This window comes from Theropithecus gelada, chromosome 12 (genome assembly GCF_003255815.1).
Source record: "Theropithecus gelada isolate Dixy chromosome 12, Tgel_1.0, whole genome shotgun sequence".
NCBI classification, from domain to species: Eukaryota; Metazoa; Chordata; class Mammalia; order Primates; family Cercopithecidae; genus Theropithecus; species Theropithecus gelada.
In genome coordinates, this window is record NC_037680.1 from 91,613,913 (window position 1) to 91,641,172 (window position 27,260).

The following is a 27,260-nucleotide window of genomic DNA, read 5'->3' on the forward strand; positions in this document are numbered from 1 at the left end:
CTATATATGGAACTAGGCATTTTAATCATTTACATAAATCAAGAATTTATCTATGCTTGCTATGTGAAATATGCCTATATAAACCAGAACATCTTAGATTATTTGTTCATAGAATGGCACAATATAATAAACAATTTGGATGGTGAGGGTTTGTTTAATTACAGTTCCACTTGATAATTGTTATCCAGCTGACATCTCTAGATTAAACCAATTTAGAATAGATTATCAAATTTATGGTATCCTCTGAATAATTTTACATGATTTTGACATTTGTGCAGGCATGAGCACTTCAAGCTGGTGAAAAACCATGGCTTAACTACTAGAGTTCAGTGTAGAGACTGAGCTCATAAAAATCCGTAATTTTTTTTTTTTTTTACTAAACACTAATGAACAACACAATCAGTATTTATGTTCCTGAGAGAAACAGTATACCTGCTTCCTAAGAATTTAAAACACAGAAACTTAAAGGAGACCTTCCGCCTTTAGCTACAGTCTTCCCATCCTTAACACTTAGTGGCAGTCTGGGTCAATATTTGTCATCCTTGTTTTCCAAAAAGCCATTTATACATTCATAATAAACTCATGTATCTGAGATCCTCTATACCTCTCTCTCAATTGATATTCTTTGATACCTCAGTGATATCCCCAGAGGCCAAGGCATTCCACAAGGTAGAAAAATAAACCAGCACAATCTATTTGTGCATTAACTCAAAAGGATTCTGAAAGATTTAAAGTCCCCTGGGAACATCACACAACTGGGCCTGTCGGGGGGTGGGGGGCTAGGGGAGGGATAGCTTTAGGAGAAATACCTAATGTAGATGACAGGTTGATGAGTGCAGCAAACCACCATGGCACGTGTATACCTATGTAACAAACCTGCACGCTGTGCACACGTATCCCAGAACTTAAAGTGTAACAGAAAAGTAATAAAAATTAAAATTGAAAAAAAAGATGTAAAGCCCTGTGGACCTTGGTTTGGTTGAATTTTGTGACATGTACTTTGGTGTAATCTGGATATCCTGGCTTCCAGTTTTAACAATTCATGATTAATGTTAAGCCTATGAACCTAGTATCCTTTTTTTTTTAAAAAAAAAAAAAAAAAGGAACAAAAGAAATCTCCACTAACAGGCCAGGCGCAGTGGCTCACACCTGTAATCCCAGCTGTTTGGGAGGCCGAGGCCAACGGATCACCTGAGGTCAGGAGTTCGAGACCAGCCAGGCCAAAATGGCAAAACCTCATCTCTACTAAAAATACAAAAATTAGCCAGGCGTGGTGGCAGGCACCTGTAATCCCAGCTACTCAGGAGGCTGAGACAGGAGAATAGCTTGAACCCAGGAGGCAGAGGTTGCAGTGAGCCGAGATCATGCCATTGTACTCCAGCCTGAGAGAAAATGAATCTCTGTCTCCCCAAAAAAAAAAAAAGAGAAAAGAAAAGAAAAAGAAATTTCCACTAACAGCTTTATAACCCAATTTTTTCTTTTTTCAAAATCAAGGATAGTCAATGCCCCACCCCATTAAACCTAACTTTTCCAGGAAAAAAAAAAAGAATAGTGAATGCACTGGATCTTTTGCTCTACAAGCAAAATAGTGAATTTTACTTTTTGCTTTTGTAACATCACATTTCGATAACTCTGCTGCTCCAGTTGTTACCAGGGAAACAGCTACCTGGCTGCCAACAGTCTAAGCTGTGGGCTTTAAGCTAATCACCACTGAGAAAGAGCCTGTGACTTTCTCTCTTAACTTTGCCCTTTTTCTCCCCTTATTCTCTCCCTAATGTGTTTCTCCTCCGAGACCCTGTCACCATTTGTAGTACTCAACCTATGCTTCCGTGGGAATGGAAAGTATGGATCAAAGTAGCATGGAGCAGAGGTCACTATGGAAAGTTTCCCCAATTGCTACACATGCTATCACTGAAAAAAAAAATTACATTTTAGTGTGAAAAAGACCTCAGATATCTTATTCCAGCAATTCTTTGCGTGTACCCTACCCCATTTGAAAAAAATACTGTGTCATGTTTGGTGACTATTTCAGAAGTATTCACCTGTTCCAATATGATGTGTTAGTCCTTTTTATTTCCCTTTCCTACTATTTGTATTTTCATATTTTTATGCCTATTTGAATATAATTAAGTGGGGGAGTTATGGAACCTATATTACTACTTCCCAAGCTGATATTTGCCACAATTTTATGTAGCCTATACAAACATATTTTCCCCCAGTGGCAACGTATGTACGTAGGGGACAATGTCAATGTATTTCCCAAGGTGGTTTATAAAATATCTAGACTGTATCAAGGCCACAAAATAAAGCTGATGTCACGTGTATAAACATGATTTTCTTCCCTGACAATTGATAGCTTTCTATAAATCACTTATATATTGAGAATATTCTTCATTCCTAGACTTGTTAAAAGATAATTTGGCAATTTGGCAGGCTTGAATACCAGGACTAACGGTATTTAATCAATGTAATTTTGAAATTTTTGATACTCAAGATCAGATTCCAGTCCCAGGAATTTATAAAACTTAGATACTGATCATTTTGCTTTTTCCTGAAACAGGGTGAGTTAGGTGCTTCCAAAAGCATTCACTGTTTAACATTGTAGCATGAAACTTCAGTGTTAAACTTCAGGATTTTACGCCACGAGGAAAATAGCTGCTATTCATAAAGAGAAAGAGCAGTGAGAGCATAAATAATCCAGATTCACTGCCAACTTTGTTGTAATAAACAAGACCAAACTTGCTGATGGAAGGGGGCCCACCAAGAGCGGCCGGCTGTGCTTTCTTGGATGCCATTAGTTCCTCCTCAAAGTGACAGATGTCAGGTACCAGCTTTGTAATCAGAGAGTCACTTGTCTCAAGCCTCCCAAACCTGCCAGAGCAATTCATCAATATCTGATAACCTGTTGCTCAAAGAAAACCCCTCTGCATAGTGGCCAAAGTCTGCCCAGTTTACAGGAAAGAATAAGAAAGAGATTCTAAAAGAGTTTGGATAAATGCATTGCCACATTCATGAGAAGCTTACGCACAGGGATTGACGTAAATACTGTCAAGAAAAGAAATCAGAAATACTTATATATTTACTTGATAGCAATATCTTCATTCAATTCCGCAAGAATGTCAAGTACTAACTCATAAGGAATAATAACATTTTCTACCTCAATTTCTATCATTCTATTAACAATAGACATTTATATTATTGGGTGTTTTTTTTTTTAGTGTAATATAAAGGATGTTGTGACCATTACTGGAAACGTTTCAAATTCCCAGTGGTGGGGTGGATTAGTGTATGTCAGGAAAGCACAAAAAATTGTTTAATGTGAAGCACTAGGGGACTAAAAAATCTTTGTGTAATTATTGGTAACATCTCTGCGGCCCACATATATTTTAGGTTACCTGGCTGAACTGAGAGAATGACTCCAAAATTCTGTCTCCAACAAAATATAAGCACTGAAAGTCCCATAGATGACTTACGTTAGATCAAACAGATGAATTGAACTCATAAACCATGAAAATAATGAGAAAAAATACTCTTCTGTATGTGTTATGAAATCAGATTTGTATAGCTTTATTATTTTAATTTTTAAAAGCAAAGTGCAGAACAAAACCCAATCGAAAGGCATTTTTAAAGTACTTTTTTTATACTATGGGCTTACTTTAATAAGTAAACTTATTGGATTTGTGCTAATTTATTTAACAAGGTAAAGGGATTCATGGAATCATACCATAACAAAGTCAAAGATAAGTGGCTTCATTGAGATACCAATTAACTTGGTTTTCTTGCCAGGATTGAGAATAATTACAGAAGGAAAAGGGAAGAATATTGATTTTATTTACCTTTTTTGTTTAATTTGAATGAAAAAAAAGTAGGACTTGGGCAGCTTTAGACGTTATCGGAATATAAAAAGATGGTATTAAAAAGTGACTTTGAGGCCGGGCGCGGTGGCTCAAGCCTGTAATCCCAGCACTTTGGGAGGCCGAGACGGGCGGATCACAAGGTCAGGAGATCGAGACCATCCTGGCGAACACGCTGAAACCCCGTCTCTACTAAAAAAGTACAAAAAAACTACCCAGGCGAGGTGGCGGGCGCCTGTAGTCCCAGCTACTCGGGAGACTGAGGCAGGAGAATGGCGTGAATCCGGGAGGCGGAGCTTGCAGTGAGCTGAGATTCGGCCACTGCACTCCAGCCTGGGCGACAGAGCGAGACTCCGTCTCAAAAAAAAAAAAAAAAAAAAAGTACAAAGTGACTTTGAGTTTCTGGTTGCTTAAGAGATTATCCATCATCATCTGCAAATGTCCTTAGAAGTCTGTGTTACTAAAGTAAGACTGTAAGGGTGAAGATAGCTATGATCTGGAAGAGGATTGGTTGGAAGTCAAAATACTTCAGTTCTACTGCCAGATCTACCATTAACTAGCTCCAAGGTCTTCAGCAAGTCACTTCTCACTTTCTGAGCTGAACCTTATATCTTTAAAAAGGAGTTTAGATGAGAACTGTGGGCAGTGGAGCGAGGCTGAGCAGGAGGCACTAGGGACATCCCACTCCTTCCACGCCCGCCTCCATCAATTCATTTCATAAACACACCGTATTTCTTCAAATTTAGGACACCGTTGAGGATGTGCCATTATTTTACATGCCACCAAGAAAGAAAGATTACTGCCAAATAAATCATGACACCCTATCAAATGTATCCCAATTTCAGAGGCTTTAAAAGGCGGGGGGGAAATCAATGTCTTAGAATTGATAAAATATGAATAATTGAGCTCCACCTCTGTTCTAGCAGACAGAGGGAGCTACATTCTGGAAATAAATGTTGAATGAAGTCTAGATGATCAGACTCAGAGAATTTAAGAGATTGAGCTCGAGTGTATATGGCTGGCAGAATTGGAATACAAAACCTGATATTCTGATTCCAGGTTCAGTGATCTTCCACCATGTCACTTTGACCCCAAGACAAGGGTGGTTAAATTTTAAAGGTAGATGCAGGCCAAATGGAGACACAGAGCTACCAAACAGAAACTGGTTCATAGCTAAAAATATGTCTTTCGCATTTTCAGTTGAGAAATGATTTTTTGTTATGCTTGGATATTTTTTGGTGACACACATAGATGCCTTCGGAGAGCATCATCTTCAAACACAAAATAATACAATGTGTGTGTATTGTATACACACAGTTTTATTATATGCATATATATTTGTATATATACTGTATGCATACATGCTTCTATTTACTGTTTCTATCACAAGTAATATTTTTAAGGTAGGTATTAATTTTGAAGTAGAAATGGACTCCGTTTCTGTCACAGTTTCTATCTCAAAGGTTTTCTTTACTCTGTGATGATTTGCTTCTGAATACTAGGAACCTGAAAGAAAACTAGAAGGTAGGGGCTTGCAATCATGATTATGGTTGAAGGCATGGATTCAGCTTTCTAAATTGGAATTAGAAAACCATTGCATACAGTCCTGAATACAACAGGACTCAAACTAGTTGATGAGAAATTTAACAAATTATAACTGAAATATAAAAATACAGCTGTGTGGATCAATCAAAATTCAAATAGAAAAGGTAAAAAATGTACATTTAAATGCTGGGACAACACTGAAAGCCTGATGCTGAACTAATAGAAATATGAAGCAGCAACTTGTATCTTACAGGGAGAAATGATCAATTGTCTAAAAGCATTGTCAAGGTAAGTCTGAAAAGGACAAGTGGATGAACAGGTTCCTCTAACCTCATTATTTCAGAATTCAGCCAGCCCTTGCAATAATTATTGTGCCCCAGTTTTGAAATGTTTCATCTTTGTTTCCACTCCATGAGTGAGTATAAGAACGGACTCATTATGGGATCAGTAGATAAAATAATTTCTACTCAAATACAATCTAAAAACCACATAATGCTTTATCATAAATTCTAAAAAGAAGTAAGATATTTTGGATTTGGGGTTAATGATGAAGAACGTGCCCAGAAAGAGGTCATGCTTCACACTCTTGGTTCTGTCTTCCATTGTGATATGGTTATTAACCCAATCAGTAGCATAACATGAAATTCTTAGTTTCTATAAGTCAGGAGTCAGTGGAAAATGGGGAAGGTAATTGAAGGAGACAAGATATACTGGAAAGAGAATTTTCTTTGTGAGAGCCAAAATAAGCCATACGTCTATGTCTATGTTTATAGCTCTATCTAGATCTACATTTGGGTTATTTTAGTTACCATGCCAACAATCTCTCTGCCTGAACAGTTGTTATTGTTGTTATTTAAACTTCCTCTGTTAGATCATAAGTCCTATAGGTAATTTCTTGGGCAAAAAATTACTCTAAGAATTATCATTGTACACATATTTTATTCAGATTTTGTTTTTTAAAAGCACTTAGTAAGTGACTTTTATGTCACTTTTTGAGAAAATAAAATATTGCCTTATCAGCTGCTTTTGTGATTTGTAAAAGGTTTCTCTTTCTGTTTAATTCACAAGGGATGAGTTAGGCTTTCTGAGTTTATATAGGCATGATGAAAATCATAGTAATTGTTCTATGAACAGGACTTACTCATAACAAGAAGTGATTTTCAACATACCTCATGAAGCCGGAGGTCTTTCTCATAGACAAGCTTTTTCACAAAGGCAGCTATAAATACAACCCAGGCAACCATAAGCACGATTGGAAGAGAATAAGAGACACTGGTTAGGAAGCTGTAAAACAAAAACAAAAACAAAAACAAAAGAAAAATTCAGTGACCAAAATAATGCCACACTTGCAGAGATTATAATATATAAAGAACTCACTCTCTCTTACATTGAAGTTATGATCCTGTTTTGAAATTGAAAGTAATCAGTATTACCCCATTATTTATGAAGCATGAAGCTGATTTAACCATGGGTCTGTGGTTTTTTTTTTTTTTTTTTTAGTGTAATGTTTCAAGAGTAAGAAAAAAAGACAGCTCTAGATTATTAGATAAAATTGACATATTGTTTAAATTGTGTTTGAGTATGTCCTGTCTGGGAAAATAATTACTATACAGATATAATTGCAAGGCTCAAAACCTTTATGTGTAAACTAAATTCTTATCTAAAAGGCAGATTTAAAATGAGATGATTGGTTTACCTAACTAAAAGCTGTATCTTCTAAAATTACTGTATTTATATCTACTCTTAGAGGATCATAGTTATTATGAAACTAAATTTCCCAAAATGAAATAAAATCTAAAGCATTCACTTGTTTTTGTTTATTTGTTTGTTTATTTTTTAGTAGAGATAGGGTTTCACCATGCTGGCCAGGCTGGTCAAACTACTGGCCTCAAGTGATCCACCTGCCTTGGCCTCCCAAAGTGCTGGGATTACAGGCATGAGTCACCGTGCCCGGCCCAAAGCATTTGATTTAAAATGCAGACAAAGAACTTGGATTCTTCAAAGTAATGCTCTGGAAGATGCTTTATACATAGTACAGAAATGTCTATTTTGATGATGTGCTAAACTAGAGAATCACTGGAAGACATCCTCAAGCCCCAGATGTGTTCCTCAATGTCCTGCTCATGATGCCTGAAAGTTAAATTGGAGTGGTTCTCAAAGCACCCAAAGAGGTTACTAAAACACAAGTTTCTGGGCCCCAGCTTCTGATTTATTATATCCGGGTGGGGCCATGTATTTGCATTTTAAACAGCTTCCCAAATGATACTAATACTGCTGGTCCAGGGACCACACCTTAGTAGTCATGGTTCTGACAATTGATACCCTTATTTGCGCTGAGGCAAAGGCAGTAGATGTCGATGACAGATTCTAAGTTGCTCTGTTTATATGCTGGGCTCCACTAAAGCTTTCACTTGGAGAAAGGTCCCAAGGCCATTTCCTTTTTTAATCTACAATGCTAAAAATTTACCTCCAAGTACTCAAAGAAAAATGTAAATATTAATGAAGCATGAGATCACTATAATTCAGTATCACTTTAGCATGCAGAAGTGTGTCATTATCAGAGAGATGAGGTGTTTTTTTGGTGAGGGAGCAGTGGGAGTTGAGGCCATATTCCTTTTTTTTTTTTTTTTGGTCTGTTTCCTGGGAAACTGTATGGCATGGGGTAGGCATTTAAAGAATACTTCTTGAATGAATTTTGTTTGGGTTCAGGTGCAGCCTTGAAGTGATTTCTGGATTTAGAACTAGGCAAAGGCCTTCATTCATTAGCAACAAATCCCCTGTAATGTTTCTTCCAAGTGATAGTGTATTTTAGGTTTGGTCTAGTATAAAGCAGAAATGCTGCTCTTATAAACAGAAGGATCAGTGTAGTACTAGTTATATTATCTTGGGCAAGTTAATTAGCCTTTCTGGATTTCAGTTTTCTCATCTGGAAAGTATGGACAATAATGCCTGCTCCTACTTACCTTATGAGGTTGTTGGGTGAGACAAATGGAATAATATATGTGAAATCATTTTATATGCAACAGTTTATATGTGTGTAAGGCATTATGAACATATTCCCATAAAGAATACAGACTGCACTTATTCTTTAAAGAAACATCCAGGTACCCACCATCCTAGGTACCAAAATTTATAAGGGGAACAAATGAGCAGGTAACTAGATAAGAATTTTAACTTAATTGACCCCATAGATCTTTATAATCTGTGCAAGCCCATTGCAATTCACACATAGTTCAGGCAGCAAAGTCCCCTCCACGACAGCCTCCTCAACAGCCAACTAACCTTGACAGTCCACTTGATGGACTCCTTACCTGCTTCCTCATGCTACTGTTGTACTAGGTCACATTACCTCATCTCATTTATAACTCTTGAAGTAGTCAAGGGAGACAGAAGCATTGAAAGAAAGAAAAAGGAAGAGAAAAGAAAAAGCCAATACCATTTGAATTGTATATAAACTGCAGTAACTGGGTTGCATAGCATGTTCAATTCCTTTAAAGTAATAATCGGCCTCAAGCTTTTATATAGGAAGGTGAACTTGAAAAACGTAATCCACTTATTTTTTTAACCATCTACAGAGTGAAAGAAGCACTCAGTGCTACCCAACTGGCAGATTTCTTGAACATTCAAATTGAATTGTCTAAAAGCATTATTGTTACTTCTTTATTCATCGAGGAAAACCACTTTAGATATGGAGGATTCCTAGCAAATGAACTGATAGTACATGAAAGTCTCAGGCAGCACAATATTTATCTCAAATAGTTGATAAAAAATGTGTTCAAGATTTCTTTTTTCAATTTGTTTTCTTAAAATTGATCATGTGCTCAGATATTTTAAAATCCAATTTGGGAGTCGGAAGGGATTGTAATATGCTCTTGTTCATCCCTTTCATTTGACTAGAGAGAGGTAAGCCCAGTAGACAGTGGGTAACATCAAAATCATGCAGCAATGTACTCAGGTCTGAAGTCCAATTCTTCCAATTTTAGGGCCAGAATTTTTGGAGAGCCAAGGGTTATTATAGATCATTTGGTAAACACTTTACCATCATTTTGGTAATGATGAGCAGTTATGATGCAGCTATGCCGTATAGTGTGAACCCTTTTTCAAAACAAGCATATTACAAAGGTTTGGTGAATGTTATTCCTTTCATCTAGAATTCCATTCATCTGAATGAACGGACTGAAGTGAGTTCTTAGAAAAGTTGTTGATCATTAAAAAGGCTGAAAGTGCACACTTACTTGTCTTTCATGAAGCAGGGATAAGGAATTGCTTGAACCTGGACTGCTATTTCCTGGGAGTTCCTTCCAGTTTGCAATTCAATGATTGCTCTTTCAATACTATCCTGTAAATAAATAAAAGCCCTGCCATAGATCTGGTTGTGTGATGGAGAATTGTGTGGCCCTGGGGCCCAAATCTTGGTTCTTAGGCTTCTTGTGGTCTGTGCGGTCTTGAGACTCATGCGGATGGTATATTTTATGACAGGAGGAAGAAAGACATTTTCAGAGTCATAGCCTCTGTGCCAGCTTCTGTTAGAAGGAAGCTTAAAAATAACACCTAAAAATAAAATGGCAACAACAGCAGAAAGGTTATTTTATGGTTGACGTTATTCATTGTTTGGAGAGTACACAGAGGAGACAGCCAAACAGTCAATTGAGTTAGTAATGTGACAGTAGATTCAGGCTCTTAATTTACAGAAAACATGGTTAATTGGAGGTGTCAACCTCAGAGATTCAAAGCTGGAGTTTAAGAATATAATCACCAACTAAGTAGACAGAATAAATGCATCACTCTAAGCCACTTATTACAATAAAAACACTTTTAGATAAATTATCTTGACTGATTATGAGGATGGACTCAACTTCACTCTAACTATGTAATCCTTTTCAATCTTAAGTACACCAACAAAATTAGACATACTTAGAAATTATAGTTGGTTGCCTACATGAAAGGTTCTCTTTTCTAAGGACATCAAAGGACCTAATGACCCCCACACTAGTTTTCTGAGTTCTGGATGAAAGACGTGAGGAAAGAATTTGGCCAATTTTAGTACAAAGAGAAGCTCAAACGTTAAGAGAATAGCACTTACTTCCAAAGAGTTCATTGCTTTTGTAGAGCCTTTTAGCCTCTCTCTCCATTTCCTCTATGGTTTTTGCTGCCTGAATACGGTCATATAATACACAAGAGGAAATATTTACTGTCAGGGAAGATAGCGTGTTAAGCTGATCAATGATGTCAATGTTGTTCTCTAATTTCAGCCTTAGAATGTCTAAAGAGGCAAAGCGAAAGAGACAAAAAAAAAATTATGGTCTTGATTCTGGTAGTAATTAGATGAAACACTGATTTTTTTGTAAACACTAAACTAGATTATAAATAACGAAAGGCTGCAGAATTTACTCTAAAAATATCTAGTATTCTACACCAAAGAAAATGGGTCGTTATGCAAATATTCATTGAGGAGCCGAGCTAGTTACAAATACAGTAAACCTACGTTCTAGGAAAGATACAAGATAATTTAAAAATATATTTTGTTACAATTTAATTAACAAAGAACTAAGACAAATAAATTTTTAAAAATCTATCTACATGTAGTTAGGATAAAAAACTATAAATCAGAGATGCGAGTTTAGAATAAGCTAAACAGAAATGCCTGCTTTGTCCGTGGAATGTGAATGCACAAATTGAAACAAAGGAAAGTCTATGTAGAGTACATAGGACAAATAAACTATATTATTACATAAGCTGTGATATAGAAACATTTAAGATACCTGAAAATATATACCACATAGTTGTGAATTTCTAATACTGTTTGACTTAAAATCTTATGTGAGTTACTACTTTTGATATCTGTATTAATCTGACAAAATGATCAAGATTCCATTTTAGGTAATTACTCTGGAATAAAGGGGACTTAATTTCTCTTCAATTTTATGATTCTTTGTGAGGAAATCAACTGGGACAAAGGGTAAATATGAAATTGCAAGTTAACAAATCATTTGGCCAATTAAATTTTTACTGACTTGATCATCATGAATACTGAGAAGGCTGTGAATATCATAAATCCCTCCTCACAGAACCCAGACATGTCTCTTACATCGTCCAAAATAGGACTACATTTCTCACAGAAGACAACTTCTTAAATGCACTTCTCATTAGAATTTAAAGTGAAATGTTTTACTTGATGTAGATGTTGGTGGGGGAGGGGTAAATTGTGGTTGAACAGTGGCCTCCAGCGGCCATTGGAAATCAACACAACACCAAAGAATTATTTAGAAATTCTGGTAGATAGAATCACAAAAACACTTCAAAAGGTCAGTGTCCCCGAATTCAAACTATGTAATCTCTTCAATATAAGTTACATATGTAATTATACAAGCATAGAGTCTCAATGCTACATTCATTTTAATCTTATTTTAAATTCTAAGCCTCACTTCCTAGTTCAGAAGTTAGAAATGACAAAATTTATATAAGAACTTTTTAGTTTAGCCCTGATATGTTAATCAAATAGTTCCTTGGCCAAATGATACTTTTAGAGAATAAATCCACTAGTACCTTTATTTAATCAAGCTGGGTTGACTATCATAATATGTGTACATTCATATACAATACAAATATAGGCATAATTCTTCCCCACTGGTTTAGAACCTAAATCATATACGTCCCAGCATTGCCAGGGAGGAGGAGGGGCACTTGCTCTGCTACTGCCAAATTCTGATGCTCTCAATCCGTTTCTCATATCCATGGTTGCATAGCAACAGTGAATCAGACACAGCCTGAATTAAATGTCTTGCATCCCTTAGGTTGAAGGTGGGGAAGTGGCGGAGGGAATGCATAAGTTTAGACAACTTCCTTTGATCTTCTGCAGTCTCTTCCTTTTAAATAACCATGTGAGGAGGACCCAACCTTGAATACTGATTTCAGATTATTTTCTTTTGAGTCTCCCCATTGTGTTTTTTTTTGCTTTTGCTAACTCTGTATCTCTTCCAATTACATTCTGGATTAGTCAAGTGATACTGAGGACAATGGAGATAAAAATGTTAAATGTAGCCAGAAACAAATAATTTAAGTTTCCCTTGTCCTTAAGGACTTGCCTTTCATCAAGTCACTAAAATAACAGTGTTCCCTGACTTCTAATAACCTACCCATGATTGAAGGAAAAAAACTGCATTTATATTACATAATAACAATATTATTTTTTTTGAGACAGGGTTTTACTCCTGTCACCCAGGCGGAAGTGCAGTGGCATGATCTCGGCTCACTGCAACCTCCACCCCCCAGGTTCAAGCAATTCTCCTGCCTCAGCCTCCCAAGCAGCTAGGATTACAGGCATGTGCCACCATGCCCAGCTAATTTTTGTATTTTTAGTAGAGATAGGGCTTCACCATGTTGGCCAGGCTGGTCTCGAAACTCCTGACTTCAAGTGATCTGCCCATGTCTGCCTCCCAAAGTACTGGGATTACAGGTGTGAGCCACCACGCCTGACCTGCATTATAATTATTGAAACTAACTACAGACACTGAGCTTGTAAATAATCATGACTACTTGTAATTGTACAACTAACTGGGAAGAAGATGGGGGGATATATCCAGTGTCTCATTTTTCTTTGAATAACTAGCTAGATACTAAATACAGAAGAAAAGGGGGAAAATGTTATCATATGGAACAATGTTGTTTATATTTCCGACATGACTCATGAACAAAAGCTTTGTGAATTTGGACTCACCGAGTTCATCTATCTGTTTCAATAGTTCAACAGCATCAAGTCCCACGGAGAATTTTACAAAAACTTGCACAAAAGGGTTCCTTAGAGTATTCTAACAAATAATAATTAAAAATCAGTTTCAATACAAGAAAAATCATGTTTGACATTGTCTCTCTAATAACCACCACAGTGAAATGCAGTAACCAGAACTGGGCATGATCAATGCACTGTCTTGCAAAGGCTCACAGAGAAATCCTTGAGAAGAAAAGAGAAGATTGGGGGTTGGTAATGACTTGACAGGCTGGGCTGTTGCTTGTCCATAGATACAAATTGGTCAGCATGCACAGTGGCCAGATGTGACTACAATTATCAACATTAAAAAATTATATTCAATTTAACAGAATTTTTCCTCGTAGCTATATTATTCCTTTTTACCGTATACTGTATACAATGTTGTGATTCATGGTTGAACTTTGTTCACTTGAAACACAAACAACTCTTAAAAATCATGATGTCTCCTTGGAATCTGACATCACAACTGATTTGTATTCAGGTTCTACCACTTCCTAGCCCAAAGCTTTCAGCAGGTACCTTTTCCAGTTTCAGGTAACCTTTCAGTGAAGCAGGTAAGAATGGCTCATCACATCAGAATAGTCCATTTCGATTATTATATTATTTTTGAACTGTCATAGGTGCAACTATGTGAATATGAAAGAATAAATTGATGATAAAACTTTAAATTCTATCCATGGAAAGACTGAAAAATTAAAAGAAAAACCTAATTGCTTTAAAATATAAAGGCCTTTATAGCTATTTGCCAAATTAGAAGACATAACTTCTAGCACTCTAGGAGTGCTATTAGCTAAAATTTGTTGAGCTCTTATAATACCATGTGCTGGGCACCATCGTATAGAGTTTAACTTGACTTTCTCACTTTGTTTACAACAACATTTGAGGTAAGTGCTATTATTACCTCTAAGTAATAGATGACAAAGCTAGGGCTAAAGAAGCTATGTCAATTCTCATAAGGACACACAATTAATAAGGGCTAAGGGAAAAAATGAAGGAGAGAATTCAACTCAATTAAAGAAATGTTTTTCTTTAATTGAGTTGTGTAAATTCATGGCCTGGTTTTTATGTAAGCAAGGCTTGATTGTCCTTTTAGAGCCCAGTTTGGTAAAACATATTCTCATGTCCTTCTTACTAGTGTCTTTTGTTTTATTGTCATGGGGATGAATGATTAAGAATAACATATTAGTCGAGCACATATGTAATAGAATTAGTTTGCTAAATCCATAGCTACTGAGGGTTCTAAGAGCAGTTGGTGGCATGTTGACTGATGGCTAGCTACCATGCAGCTACATGCTGTGATAACAGTCCTTTAAGGTCTGTTTATCAGAAATTAGCTTCTGCATCTTGGAAAATCTGTATCAGAGCATTACTAACAAATAAAGTACTGTGTTAGTTGCAATCTGGAGACAATCCATTAAACCCTATTTCAATTCTCCCATCACTCCTTTAACAATCAACCATGTGACATCTAATAATAGGTACAATGTATATTATTTGGGTGATGGATATGCTAAAAACCCTGATTTGATCAATACTAATCCATGCATGTAGCAAAATGCACTTGTATCACATAAATGTATAAAAATTTGAAAAATACCAAAACACCAAATGCCTCCACATATGTGATCTTCACAAGTCTGTCATTACCAATATACTAATTTTAGAGATCCATAAACTGCAGTTCACGTACTTTAAGTCATTCACCTAAGGGTTCAGAGTGGCAAAGCCAGTTCTTGTGCCAGAAGTTTAAAATTTCAAATTCTGTGCATATTTACAATATTACATTTTTCCTCAATAATTGAAAATAATTTATTTTGTTCTGGACAGAATCAAGATCCTTCCATTAAATGATGATCCCTTTATGAACACAATCCCAGAGATTCTAGCAAATCACTGTACTTTAAAACCATTATGTATAGAACATGTAGTGTTAATTCACCACTTTAGCTGACAAAACTTTTCTTAACAAAATAATTTGTGGCTTTTTTTTCTCCTCATGGAAAAAAAGTCTTAAGAGAAAATAGCAATGTATTGTTTAGGAAAATGTATTTGTCATGAAGTACTATCTAAGTAGCCTTCGTTATCTGAGACTCACTAGAAAAGACCACTTAAAATGAGCATGCTTAGAATTCTAATCAAAAATTAATAGGAAGTTGTGGGGAAGACATTTGATGAAAAGTTTATATTTATTAAATACATTAAATACTGTAGAAATTTATTTAATCCTTTATGATAAAATTTGGGTTGTCATTATAACTGTGCATTAATTGTTAGTCAAAACAAAGACTGAATAAAAGCACCTTTGGGGTGTAATTTTTCTGACCATCTCATATCATATAGTATCCTTCATTCTAAGTTTAACTTCCTAAGCATGATCATAAAAAAGGGCATTATTTTCCCAAAAATATTTTAGGGCTCCATTAATCTTCCAAAGGCCTCTCTTTGATATGCAAACCATTCTCTTGAAGCTCCTAGGTTGTCACCATTCCTGCCAATTTTCTTTTCTACAACTGATTACTGGGCTAATTCCGCTGCTCCATCTTCAGTTGTCAATAGCTCTGTGATTGGAACATTTCCCCACATTATTTACATCATCTTCAGAAATTCCTGCCTTTTTGTTGTTGTTGTTGGTGGTGGTTGTTTGTTTTGAAACAGTTTCACTCTTGTTCCCCAGGCTGGAATGCAGTGGCGCAATCTCAGCTCATTGCAACCTCCACCTCCAAGGTTCAAGAGATTCTTCTGCCTCAGCCTCCCGAGTAATTTGGATTACAGGTGCCCACCACCACGTCCGACTAATTTTGTATTTTTAGTAGAGATGGGGTTTCTCCATGTTGGTCAGGCTGGTCTTGAACTCCCAACCTCAGGTGATCCGCCCTTCTCAGCCTCCCAAAGTGCTGGGATTACAGGCGTGAGCCACCGCACCTGGCCTAGAGCACTTTTTCCAGTGATAACTTTTGCTTCCTTATGTGGCCTTAAACGTAAATTCAGATAAATACTTTAATGAGAACACCTTGTATATAACATGTTAAACTGAATTTGGAATTTATTAACACATGTGTCATAAATTTCTACCATGGAATTCCCCAAGTTTAATGTTCTCTAGCCTATTGGTATTTTAGGAATTCTGGTTAAGATAGCAAAGGAGAGTAATTTTTTTTTTTTTTTTTTTTTGAGACGGAGTCTCGCTCTGTCGCCCAGGCTGGAGTGCAGTGGATCTCGGCTCACTGCAAGCTCCGCCTCCCGGGTTCACGCCATTCTCCTGCCTCAGCCTCCCGAGTAGCTGAGACTACAGGCGCCCGCCACCGCGTCCGGCTAGTTTTTTGTATTTTTTAGTAGAGCTGGGGTTTCACCGTGTTTGCCAGGATGGTCTCGATCTCCTGACCTCGTGATCCGCCCGTCTCGGCCTCCCTAAGTGCTGGGATTACAGGCTTGAGCCACCGCGCCCGGCCAAAGGAGAGTAATTTAAAGCAGAGAAATCAATACCAAGCATTTTTTATAGCATTTGACTTTTGAAAACCTGATTTACATCACTAGTTATGTCTCTAGATCAACTTGTAAGATGTCTTCTCTGAATTACAGAGGAGCTGCAGTACCAGAGGTGAAGTTAGCCAGTTATGAATGTGAGTGATAGATCAGGTACCCTGTCTCAGACCTTCTCTCTGGAAGAGAGGCAATTTAATCTGTTGAATATGGGAAGTTACTCTCTTCCCATTCACAGAATGAAGGCAATTAAAATCTCAAAGAATTCAAATTCCTACTAAATTGAATGACAGAACCATCTCATACCTGGAGCATTGGAATTGCCTGGTTTAACAGATGGAAGGAATTCATGAAAAGTGGCGACTTATCCATCCACTCTTGAGATTTTTCTCTTAATTCTGCCAGCTGTCTCAGAGTTATGTTGGACTTAATGACAAAGAAATAAAAGAAGTGAGATCCATTAGTATTTTGTCTATATTTCAACAAGGTTGAAATATTAAGGTTGTTTTGTTACATAACTTCAAAAGACAGTTCTAAAACATGAAGTTAGTACAAAAATTTGCCAGAAATTTCCCACATGGTCAAAAGTTTCAAATGACAGCTTTTATAGGGTCAAGTTCATTTATAAAAATTTTCCATAATTTAAGGTTTGATTCATGTCCAGAGTGAGTTTACAGCCAAAATGAAAGCATGACTTCTGGAGTTCTTACCAGTTTTTCATTTTTACCAACGATACACTTAACTTTACTACTAAAGAACATCCTAGTTTAAGGATAGCAGAAGGATATTCTCATGTATTGCTGCTGAGAATAGATATGTTAGAGGTTTTTGGAAAGCAATTTGACAATGGCTATTAAAATAAAATATAATATCCTTCAACCCCTCAATTCTGAACATTCATCTTATTGAAATAAAAATACTGCTACATAAAACCATATACACAAAAATATTTGTTGCCACATTGTTTAGCAAGAAAAACACACACACACACACAACATTGGAAACAAAATTAATGCCCAACACCTGATGATTGGATTAGTAAATTCAGTGTTATAAAAAAAATTGCAATCCTTAAAAAGAATGCATTAAATTATACCTATTGAGTTGGAAAAATTTCCACAATGTATTCTTGTATGAGAAAAACTATATATAGAAAAGGATTAAAATGTAGTATCATTTTAATAATGCAATGAACTCAAAGAACTCCGCATATGAATATACATGGTATAATAATCTATAAAGGATTGGAGTAATAGAATAAATTATAGGAAGATGCATATATGAATGCTAACATATATTAGTTTATATGAAAGGAAGAATAAGATCAAGATAAGAGGAAAAGGGAGGTGAGAACCAAGTACAAAAGGGGGAAAAAAAGACCACGCTTAAAACATAAGCTCATATGCTGGTGAGGTTGTGGAGAAAAAGGAACACTTATACACTGTTGGTGGGAGTGTAAATTAGTTCAGCCATTGTGGAAGACAGTGTAGCAATTCCTCAAAGACCTAAAGACAGAAATACCATTTGACTCAGCAATCCCATTACCGAGTATATATTCAAGGGAATATTGGTCATTCTATTATAAAGATACATGCATGCATATGTTCATTGCAACACTATTCACAATAGCAAAGACACTGAATCAACCTATATCCCTATCAATGATAGACTAGATAAAGAAAATGTGGTACATGTACACCATGGAATACCACACAGCCATAAAAATGAATGAGAGCATGCCGTTTGCAGAGACAGGGATGGAGCTGGAGGCCATTATCCTTAGCAAACCAACACAGGAATAGAAAACCAAAAACCACATGTTCTCACTTATAAGCGGGAGTTAAATGATGAGAACACATGGACACAGAGCAGGGAACAGAAGCGGGGAGGATGGGAGGAGGAAAAGGATCAGGAAAAATAACTAATGGGTACTAGGCTTAATACCTGGGTGATAAAATAATCTGTACAGCAAATCCTCGTGACAGAAGTTTACCTGTGTAACAAACCTGCACTTGTACCCCTGAACTTAAAAGTTAAAAACAAAATCAACAAATAAATGTTCATTTAAATTGAAAAACAAAATTCATATGTAACTTAATTTATGCAAAATTACATAGGAATATATAATCCGTAGAGCAAATAAGGTATTAAATCACAATTTTTACGAAAATGGACAGAGATCAAATTGAATGTTCTTTGATAATAATGATCTCTGTCCACTATTCTGTAGAATATAAACATAATGTTATGTTCATACAATTATAGTTTAATGGCCAAGTAATGGTGAAACAGAGATTTTTCTTTTACTTTAGCTCTGTCATTTTAAAAGTACTAAGTTTATAATTCAAATAATTAAAGCCAACTTTAGAGTGAGAGGGAAATACTATTATGGTTAAATGAAGTAAATGGTAAGTATAGTTAATAATGTTGTCTTATTTGACATCTATCTTCTATATAAATGAGACGTTAAATTGTACAACTAAATTGTACAACTAAATATGAGGCCAAGAATCTATACTTCAGGGTTTGTTTTTGTTCCAACTAGTTATATAATGCTCAATATTACTTTTTCTAGTACGATAATTTTTACATACTTTGAAAGTTAGACACCAGTTGTAGAGAACTTTTCTGCTTTTTGAGATAAATGGAAAAATCTCAGGTCTTGCTTCAACTAACCTCATTCTCAAATGTTAACATGGTTCATTTCTCTTCAAAGTGCTCCCACCCAATCTATACTGCTTGCACATATCCAGGGCAGAAGCTGAGAATTTTACTAACAGTTTCAGAAAGCCAAGGATAATAGTAATAGTGGGTAAGATATAAAGAAATGAGTCAGCTAAAGTAAATTTGGAAGTTGACTACTTTAAAAAATCTTAATACTCAAAATAGAAACTGAGTTATAATGGTCAAACCTTTTCCATTATTGCCTTTGTGACTGGGTTATATGGTGCATACAAAATTCTTCCCAACAACATAGGTTTCAAGAATGCCCAAATCACAGGTCCAGCGGGCATGTTAATGATGTCTTTATAAAGGGAGAAGCAAAATGGCGCTGGAAGGAAAAAGTGAAATAAAACCATTTCATAGATGTACTTCAAATCTATTTCCTCACAGCAAATTGACACAGATTATTCTTAACACACACAAAAATACACGCCCTAGTACTTCCTATATTATTAACAGATGTGAGGCATCTGGTGTCAAAGTAAGAGAGCATAGTAACAAAACTTTTTTAGGTGAGAAAGTTTAACCCAATAAGCAAGCCCAGAATAAGTGATGGTTGCCAAGAGGAGATAGAAAACGTGAAAGCCACGTTTCAGAATGCCTAACAGATCCATTTCACCAACATTTACTTTTTAAAAAAAATACACAAAACCAACCACTGGGATAGTACCAGATACATAAGAGCTGTTCAATAAATGTTTGGTGAATGAATAAAAAGATGAATAAATGAATCCAATTGCTATACTAGACACTCATATATTATTTGAATGAGCTCACTCATCACATTTTGCATCTCCAAGTTTATAGATCAAGTAAATGGTTTTGATGTGCCACTAAACATTTATGGTTCTGCTGCAGTCATGCAACTCTACCATGTGTGATAAAAATTCTAATTCTAGAAAGTTAGGAAAAAAATATCAACCCTAACAGATTTAAGGCAAGTTTTTATATTGTCTAGAAGGCTCAATGTTGACTGACAAAATCTAAGTGTAGTATTGTAGTTAAGATGACAGTCTTTGTAGCAGAGTACCTGGGTTCAAATGACAGCTCAGGCACTTCCAAGTTGAGCGAAACTGGCCATTTTACTTACCCTCCTTGTACTTCATTTCCCTGTACTAAGATTAGTTAATGTATATAACATTCTTGACATGTGGTAAGTGCTGTATAATTATTTTCTATTTTTATTCTTGGGGAAAATTAGTACTTCATTTATCATACAAAACGAAGACAGAATAGACAATATTCTTATTGCCAAAGAACAATTGCCATGCTTATTTTAAAGTATACTCACTGGTTTTTATGGGAATTCCATATTTTGAAGCAATTTGTTCTTTACTTAATTTATAAGTCAAAAAATCCTTGGTGTGGTTGCCTTTTGGCCTCTGGGAAGAGGGCAGCATGGCAGTTAAATATTCAGTGGTAATTCCTTGGGAACATAGTGCTTGGGAGATGGTGCTAAATGATCCTTGGGGTGTGTTCATTCGGTTGCTTCTGTACATCGCCTGTGAGACAAAAATCCACGATTTATTGACACTATGTAAGCTTTAGATGCTATTTGAAACAACAGAGAAAGAGAACCTGATAATACTTAGAGTATCCTTACAGTTTCCATAATTCCTTTTATACGTGTATCCCAAATGTAAATGAAGAACAATAAACTTCACTAATAAAAGTGGCAAAAATTTTTGCTAGGTAGAAGAGTTTTCTTGTAGGTGGTTTTTTTTTTCAATGTACTACGATTGAACCTGAATGTATTATAACTACTCAATATGACAGAAGGCATTTTTCAACAAGAACATTACTGGGTGACTTTTCTACCTGTGTTAATGGAACACTTCTGGGCAGATGCATTTGTTTCAGGGATCTCATTTTGTCTAGCAGCGGATGTGTGCCAGAGGCCATCTGATTGAGAATCTCTCTTAGTCTCATGAAGAGCTCCATCATCTTTTCTACTGGCTTTTGATCTTTCCTCGGGAAAAACACCTAACATAAACAGAACAAAAAGAATTGCTTTATGTGGAAAAATGGAACCCTCATGCATTGTTGGTAAGGTTGTAAGAAGGTACAGCCACTTTGGAAAACATTTTTGAAGTTTATTAAATAGTTAAATGTAAATTTACCACTCAACCTGACAATTCCATTCCTGGGCATTTATCTAAGAGAAGTGAAAACATGTCCACAGAAAGATTTGTATGTGAATGTTTATAGCAGCATTATTTACGATAGCCAAAAAGGGAAAACAATCCAGGTGAGTGGACAAAGTATATATTCTTAAGATGGAATACTATTTGGCAATGAAAGGAAATGAAATACTGATACATACACAACATGTATGAAACTAAAAACAAATTATATTAAGCGAATGAATCCAGGCAAAAAGAATACATATTTCATGATTCAATTTTTATGTAATATCTTTTTAAAAAGGCAAATCTACAGAAACATAGATTAGAAGTTGCCTGGGCTAGTGATTGAAATGAGAGGTAACTGCAAATAGACATGAGGTTTCTTTTGAAGGTAATGGAAATGTCCTAAAAGTAGATTTTGGCAATAGTTGCACAATTCTGTATATTTACTAAAAAAAAAAAATCATTGAGTTAATCACTTAAAATCAGTGATTTTATGGTATATAAATAATACCTCAATAAAGTTGCAAAAATAGATGATTTTATAAGTCATAAAGGCAAATGGCAATTACGTATTTCTTCATGTATACTATTGCTCAAAAATAATATAATATGCACCTAAAATTAAAATAAAACTGTCAAAAGGCTTATATGATTTATCAGGCTAAGTCGTTTTAATCCCATAATGCTTATGTGCTACAGGAAGAAACACTGAAAATGTTTTAAAATTTTAATGTAATTTTTGTATCCTCTTATTTCATTTATTCAGGAACATGAATTGAGTGCCTGCTGTGTTCCCAGCACTGGGTGAGGTGATGGCTATGCAGTGGTGGTCAAGCTGGCACCATCTCGGTACTCAGGGAACTTTGATCTATTAGGAGGAACAGATATCAAACAAGCCAATGAACCAAAGGCTGGGGCACATGAGAAGGTAGGGAGTGTTTAGCTAGGAAATCAAAGGAGACCTTCCCAAGCAAAATCTCAAAGAATGAGAAAGAACATACCATTGAAAGAACAAGAAGAGGAAGGGCATAGGCAGAGGGGCAAAGCTGTCTGAGGTCCATGAGGAGAGAAAACTCTTGATATTTCCAAGGAAGTCAAAGACTAAGATTATGAGCACAAGATTCAGCTGGAGAAGTAGCTTTGTGTCCATATCTCCCACACTGCACAGCTCTCAGTCATGAAGATATGGTTACCACAGTAGCAGAGCTCCTAATTCCAAACATATTTTAAAAATTAGAACCAACCTTGGTTTCTATTTTCTACTGCAGTTCTGCCAAAATTCTAGGCTTTCCCACACTAATGTGAAACAAATTGGCATGCCCATGTTTAATGGCTAGACCCAACAGCAAATATTTAGCTTGATATCCGCTCTGTGGAGGCATGATAAAATTACAGTTAAAATTTTAGGTGGAGTAATAATAATAATTTCATGTCATATGTATTGTAGGTTATGGTTTATGTAAAATAACCATTGGTTGAGTTAATGAGTATTTGCTGCATTTCCCTATGGGCCAGGCACTGTTCTTTGCATTTAAAATATTTCAGTGAACAAACAGGCCCCTGTGGAACGAACATACTAGTGGGGGAAGACAGCACACACATTTTAAAAATGGGCCGAGCACGGTGACTCATGCCTGTAATCCCAGCACTTTGAGAGGCCAAGGTGGGAGGATCACTTGAGGTCAGGAGATCAAGACCAGCCTGGCCAACATGGTACAATCCCGTCCCTACTAAAAATGCAAAAATTAGCCGGGTGTGGTAGCACACATCTGTAATCCCAGCTACTCAGGAGACTGAGGCACAAGAATCGCCTGAACCCAGGAGGCGGAGGCTGCAGTGAGCCAAGATGGCACCACTGCACTCTAGTCTGGGTGACAGAGAGACTCTGTCTCAAAAATAAAAAAAAGTTTAAAAATGAAAATGTAATAAAAGATTTAGTTGGCTGGAAGTAAAACAGAAACCAGAATAGGAAAAGGGGATTTGAGAGTGCTGTAGGTAGCATTGGTTGCATTTTAAATAGGGTGGTCAGGGTAGACCTTACTGAGAACGTCCATGTTAAGCAAAGGCAAAAAAAAAAAAAAAAAAAAATAGCCTTGCAAATCATGTGAAGGGTTGTCTCTGGGGTTGTGCCACACAGCAACCCTGGAGCCAGGGTCCAGAAAGTAGCCAAGTAGGAAATGAGATTTTAGTGATGAGGAATCATAGTGCAGATCATGAGACCCTTGTAAAATTTGGGGGTTTACTTGAATCAAATGGAGATCCACTGGAAAGTTTTGAGCAGAAGGGCGATATAATGAGACTTTAAGTTTTAAAAAGGATCACTCAGGCTGCTTGCAAGGTGGTAGGGATGGGGGTAGAGGGTAGGTGTGGAAGCAAGGGATATGGTTAGGAGACCACTGCAGAAATATAGGTGTGAGACGATAGTAACTCTGAACAGGATTACTTATAACTAGTCCAAAATATTTTTTATCCCTTTGGCTATGTCTCAAAAATATGTCAGCTATTTCCATTCGGTTGTGTTTACTACAGAGAAGGACAATTCTTCAGTGTTTTTAAAAACTTGTAAATATTTTTGACCCAGGTTAAATTTGGGTGAACATAGGTGCTTAATTTTCCTATGTTTATATTTTTCTTTCAGTTATTTAGTAAATAAGTACTCATAGAGCATCTGCATATTGCAAGATGAAGTCAATGCTGATTTTACTAAGCTCTAATAACGACCATTTGTTTTTCCTTCAGGGTATATAATGGTAGCCTCTATCTAAGTTGATAAAGGAAACATGAAATTTTTTTAGAATGCCATTTTTAATCAAGAAAACACTTTTTACTAATCTTTTTTAACCCTACCAACTTCATGTCTGTTCATTGTTAAAAAAAAAAAAAAATTGCAACATTTGCATTTTACATTTTTGAAATACAACATTTGTATTTCACAGTAACAGTATGTATTAAATTTAATTATTGGTCTCTGATACACAAACTGAGAATTAGTAAGGCAATAATATTAGTTTCCACATGTATAAAACATGCAGAATTGCAATAAATGATCTCTAAGATTGCATTTAGCTTTAAAATAATGCAGTAATTGCAAAAGCTGAAAAAATAGATCTCATCCTTCATTCTATCAGAGAACATACATGTGTAATTAAATAATTTTATATAAACCATGAATATAAACATATTTAACCAATAGCAACTTGCCTTGTATGTGAAGTTGTAAACGTTTAAGTAGTGCAGAAGAGTGAGTCCGATGAGGTAAGACTGCCAGGATCTCTCTGAAAGAGACAGGTTGCAAAATTCCTTCATTGCATCTTCCAGTTTGAGATTGGTAATATTAGCATCACAGGAATGCAGCCAGAACACCTGAGAAATAATCTGCAAGTGGAGGAAGAAAAACATTTCAGCTGTGAATCATTCGAGAGTCAACTGTTCATTTTATGAGGTTTTTTTGTATACTCTAAATTTTAAACTATAAAAAGAAGTCCTCAAGGATCAAACAACTTTTAATCTAAATCAATTATTACTATTAATAAAACGATAGATAATTAATGGTTCACTTAAGAAATAAGATGGGAGGCCGGGCGCGGTGGCTCACACCTGTAATCCCAGCACTTTGGGAAGCTGAGGTGGGTGGATCACGAGGTCAGGAATTCGAGACCAGCATGGCCAACATGGTGAAACCCCATCTCTACTAAAGATAGAATAAATTAGCCGGGCGTGGTGGCGGGCACCTGTAATCCCAGCTACTCAGGAGGCTGAGGCAGGAGAATCGCTTGAATCCTGGAGGTGGAGGTTGCAATGAGCTAAGATTGCGCCATTGCACTCCAGCCTGGGAGACAGGGTGAGACTCTGCCTCAAAAATAAAAGAAAGAAGATGGGAAAAAAGAGACAGGGAGACATTCAGGATGACTCCCAGATTTCTTGCCTGAACAGCTGGGTGAATGATGGTACCAAGAAAGGTAAGTGATTTGGAGTAAGTTTGGGGAAAACATTAGTTTAAGATTTTGCTCCCTATAAAATCTTACCTTAATAAATTCAAATTGCATTTAATTTTTGTAATCATTCAAAGTTATAATCTTAGGCAATACACTTTGTGGGTCCAGAGATGTAAAGCAAAGAAAAAGAGCTCCAGACCATATAATCATGTGAATCACCCATCTTGAACAGTAATGCTCCTGTAGATAGTGAGGTATGACTGCACAAAATAAGATGTCATCTTCATTGCCACCAAGTTGAAAAAAAGAGAAAAGCATATAACATTCAAGGCCACAGAACTTTTCACTCTTTCCTCTTGAAAGTAATAAGAATGTACACTCTCCATTTACATGTTTTATTTACTAAAATGAACCTGCTCTATGGAAGCCAAAAACGTGATTGCTGAAATTATATCTTAGGATCAAACAATCAAAAGGTAAGATTAAAGGGAAAAGATCAATGAATATTATTTACTAGTACAGTAAAGGCAAAGCTGTTTTAATTTTTGTATGGGGGAACCAATTAAAATGACAAGAGATAGCTGCAACATTTTTTAAGAGGAACCTTAAAGGCTTTTTAGAAACTTTATCCAATATTGGAAAATAACTGGGCTGTGCTTAGAAATGACACACTCTGTCACACGTAAGGTTTGAATGGATGAGGCCTTAAGCTCTTCAGCTCTTTTGAAAAATTTCCATGACACTTCCGGACGATTGACTTGGAAAAAGAATAAAAGATAAGACATTTTGAGGGGAAACCCTATTACCGAAATATGAAGAAATGACATTATTCATTTTCACATCAAAAAATGTTTACTACAACCACAAACTTAGCCTTAGTTCCCTTGACCACATCTATTGTATATGCTATGTCTTGCTGTGGGACTTTTAAAAAGTAAAAATGAGTATCCTTTTTATTTTAGTTACAAGCAATAGTAAGTACTCTCCACATATTTTTCCCCAATTAGGTTACTGAAGTTTGACTTTGATAGCATTTGAGTAGGTACAAATTCACCTCAGACAATGTGATTGCAACAGTGAATATAATTCTTTAGTGATGGCATCCATTGATTAAGGAAGCCATCTGGGGGTAAGGAAAAGGAAAGAACAAAGGGAACATGGGAAAGGAGAAGGAAAAATAAAGAAAAAAGGGACACATAGTGATAATATTCTTGCTTCAGAATTTTTCTTCTATCTTAAGAATTAGGCCTCCAGCATCACGCTACCTGACTTAAACTATACTACAAGGCTACGGTAACCAAAACAGCATGGTACTGGTACCAAAACAGAGATATAGACCAATGGAACAGAACAGAGCCCTCAGAAATAATACCACACATCTACAACCATCTGATCTTTGACAAACATGGCAAAAACAGGAAATGGGGAAAGGATTCCCTATTTAATAAATGGTGCTGGGAAAACTGGCTAGCCACATGTAGAAAGCTGAAACTGGATCCCTTCCTTACACCTTATACAAAAATTAATTCAAGATGGACTAGAGACTTAACTGTTAGACCTAAAACCATAAAAACCCTAGAAGAAAACCTAGGCAATACCGTTCAGAACATAGGCATGGGCAAGGACTTCATGTCTAAAACACCAAAAGCAACGGCAACAAAAGCCAAAATTGACAAATGGGATCTAATTAAACTAAAGAGCTTCTGCACAGCAAAAGAAACTACCATCAGAGTGAACAGGCAACCTACAGAATGGGAGAAAATTTTTACAATCTACTCATCTGACAAAGGGCTAATATCCAGAATCTACAAAGAACTTAAACAAA

At 36.1% G+C, this 27,260-nt stretch overlaps 1 protein-coding gene across 1 annotated transcript in view; it reads right to left on the minus strand.

The window, feature by feature from the left end:
• Nucleotides 1–27,260, minus strand: part of ABCA12 (ATP binding cassette subfamily A member 12) — a 209,334-nt gene that overhangs the window by 60,488 nt on the left and 121,586 nt on the right. The window contains exons 15-23 of the mRNA XM_025404754.1: nucleotides 24,702–24,875; nucleotides 21,190–21,354; nucleotides 20,663–20,873; nucleotides 19,560–19,699; nucleotides 16,954–17,073; nucleotides 13,117–13,207; nucleotides 10,483–10,662; nucleotides 9,635–9,950; nucleotides 6,569–6,683 (exon numbers count right to left, since the gene is read on the minus strand). Coding sequence (XP_025260539.1) covers nucleotides 6,569–6,683; nucleotides 9,635–9,950; nucleotides 10,483–10,662; nucleotides 13,117–13,207; nucleotides 16,954–17,073; nucleotides 19,560–19,699; nucleotides 20,663–20,873; nucleotides 21,190–21,354; nucleotides 24,702–24,875 — 1,512 coding nt within the window. The remainder of the gene's footprint in view (nucleotides 1–6,568; nucleotides 6,684–9,634; nucleotides 9,951–10,482; nucleotides 10,663–13,116; nucleotides 13,208–16,953; nucleotides 17,074–19,559; nucleotides 19,700–20,662; nucleotides 20,874–21,189; nucleotides 21,355–24,701; nucleotides 24,876–27,260) is intronic.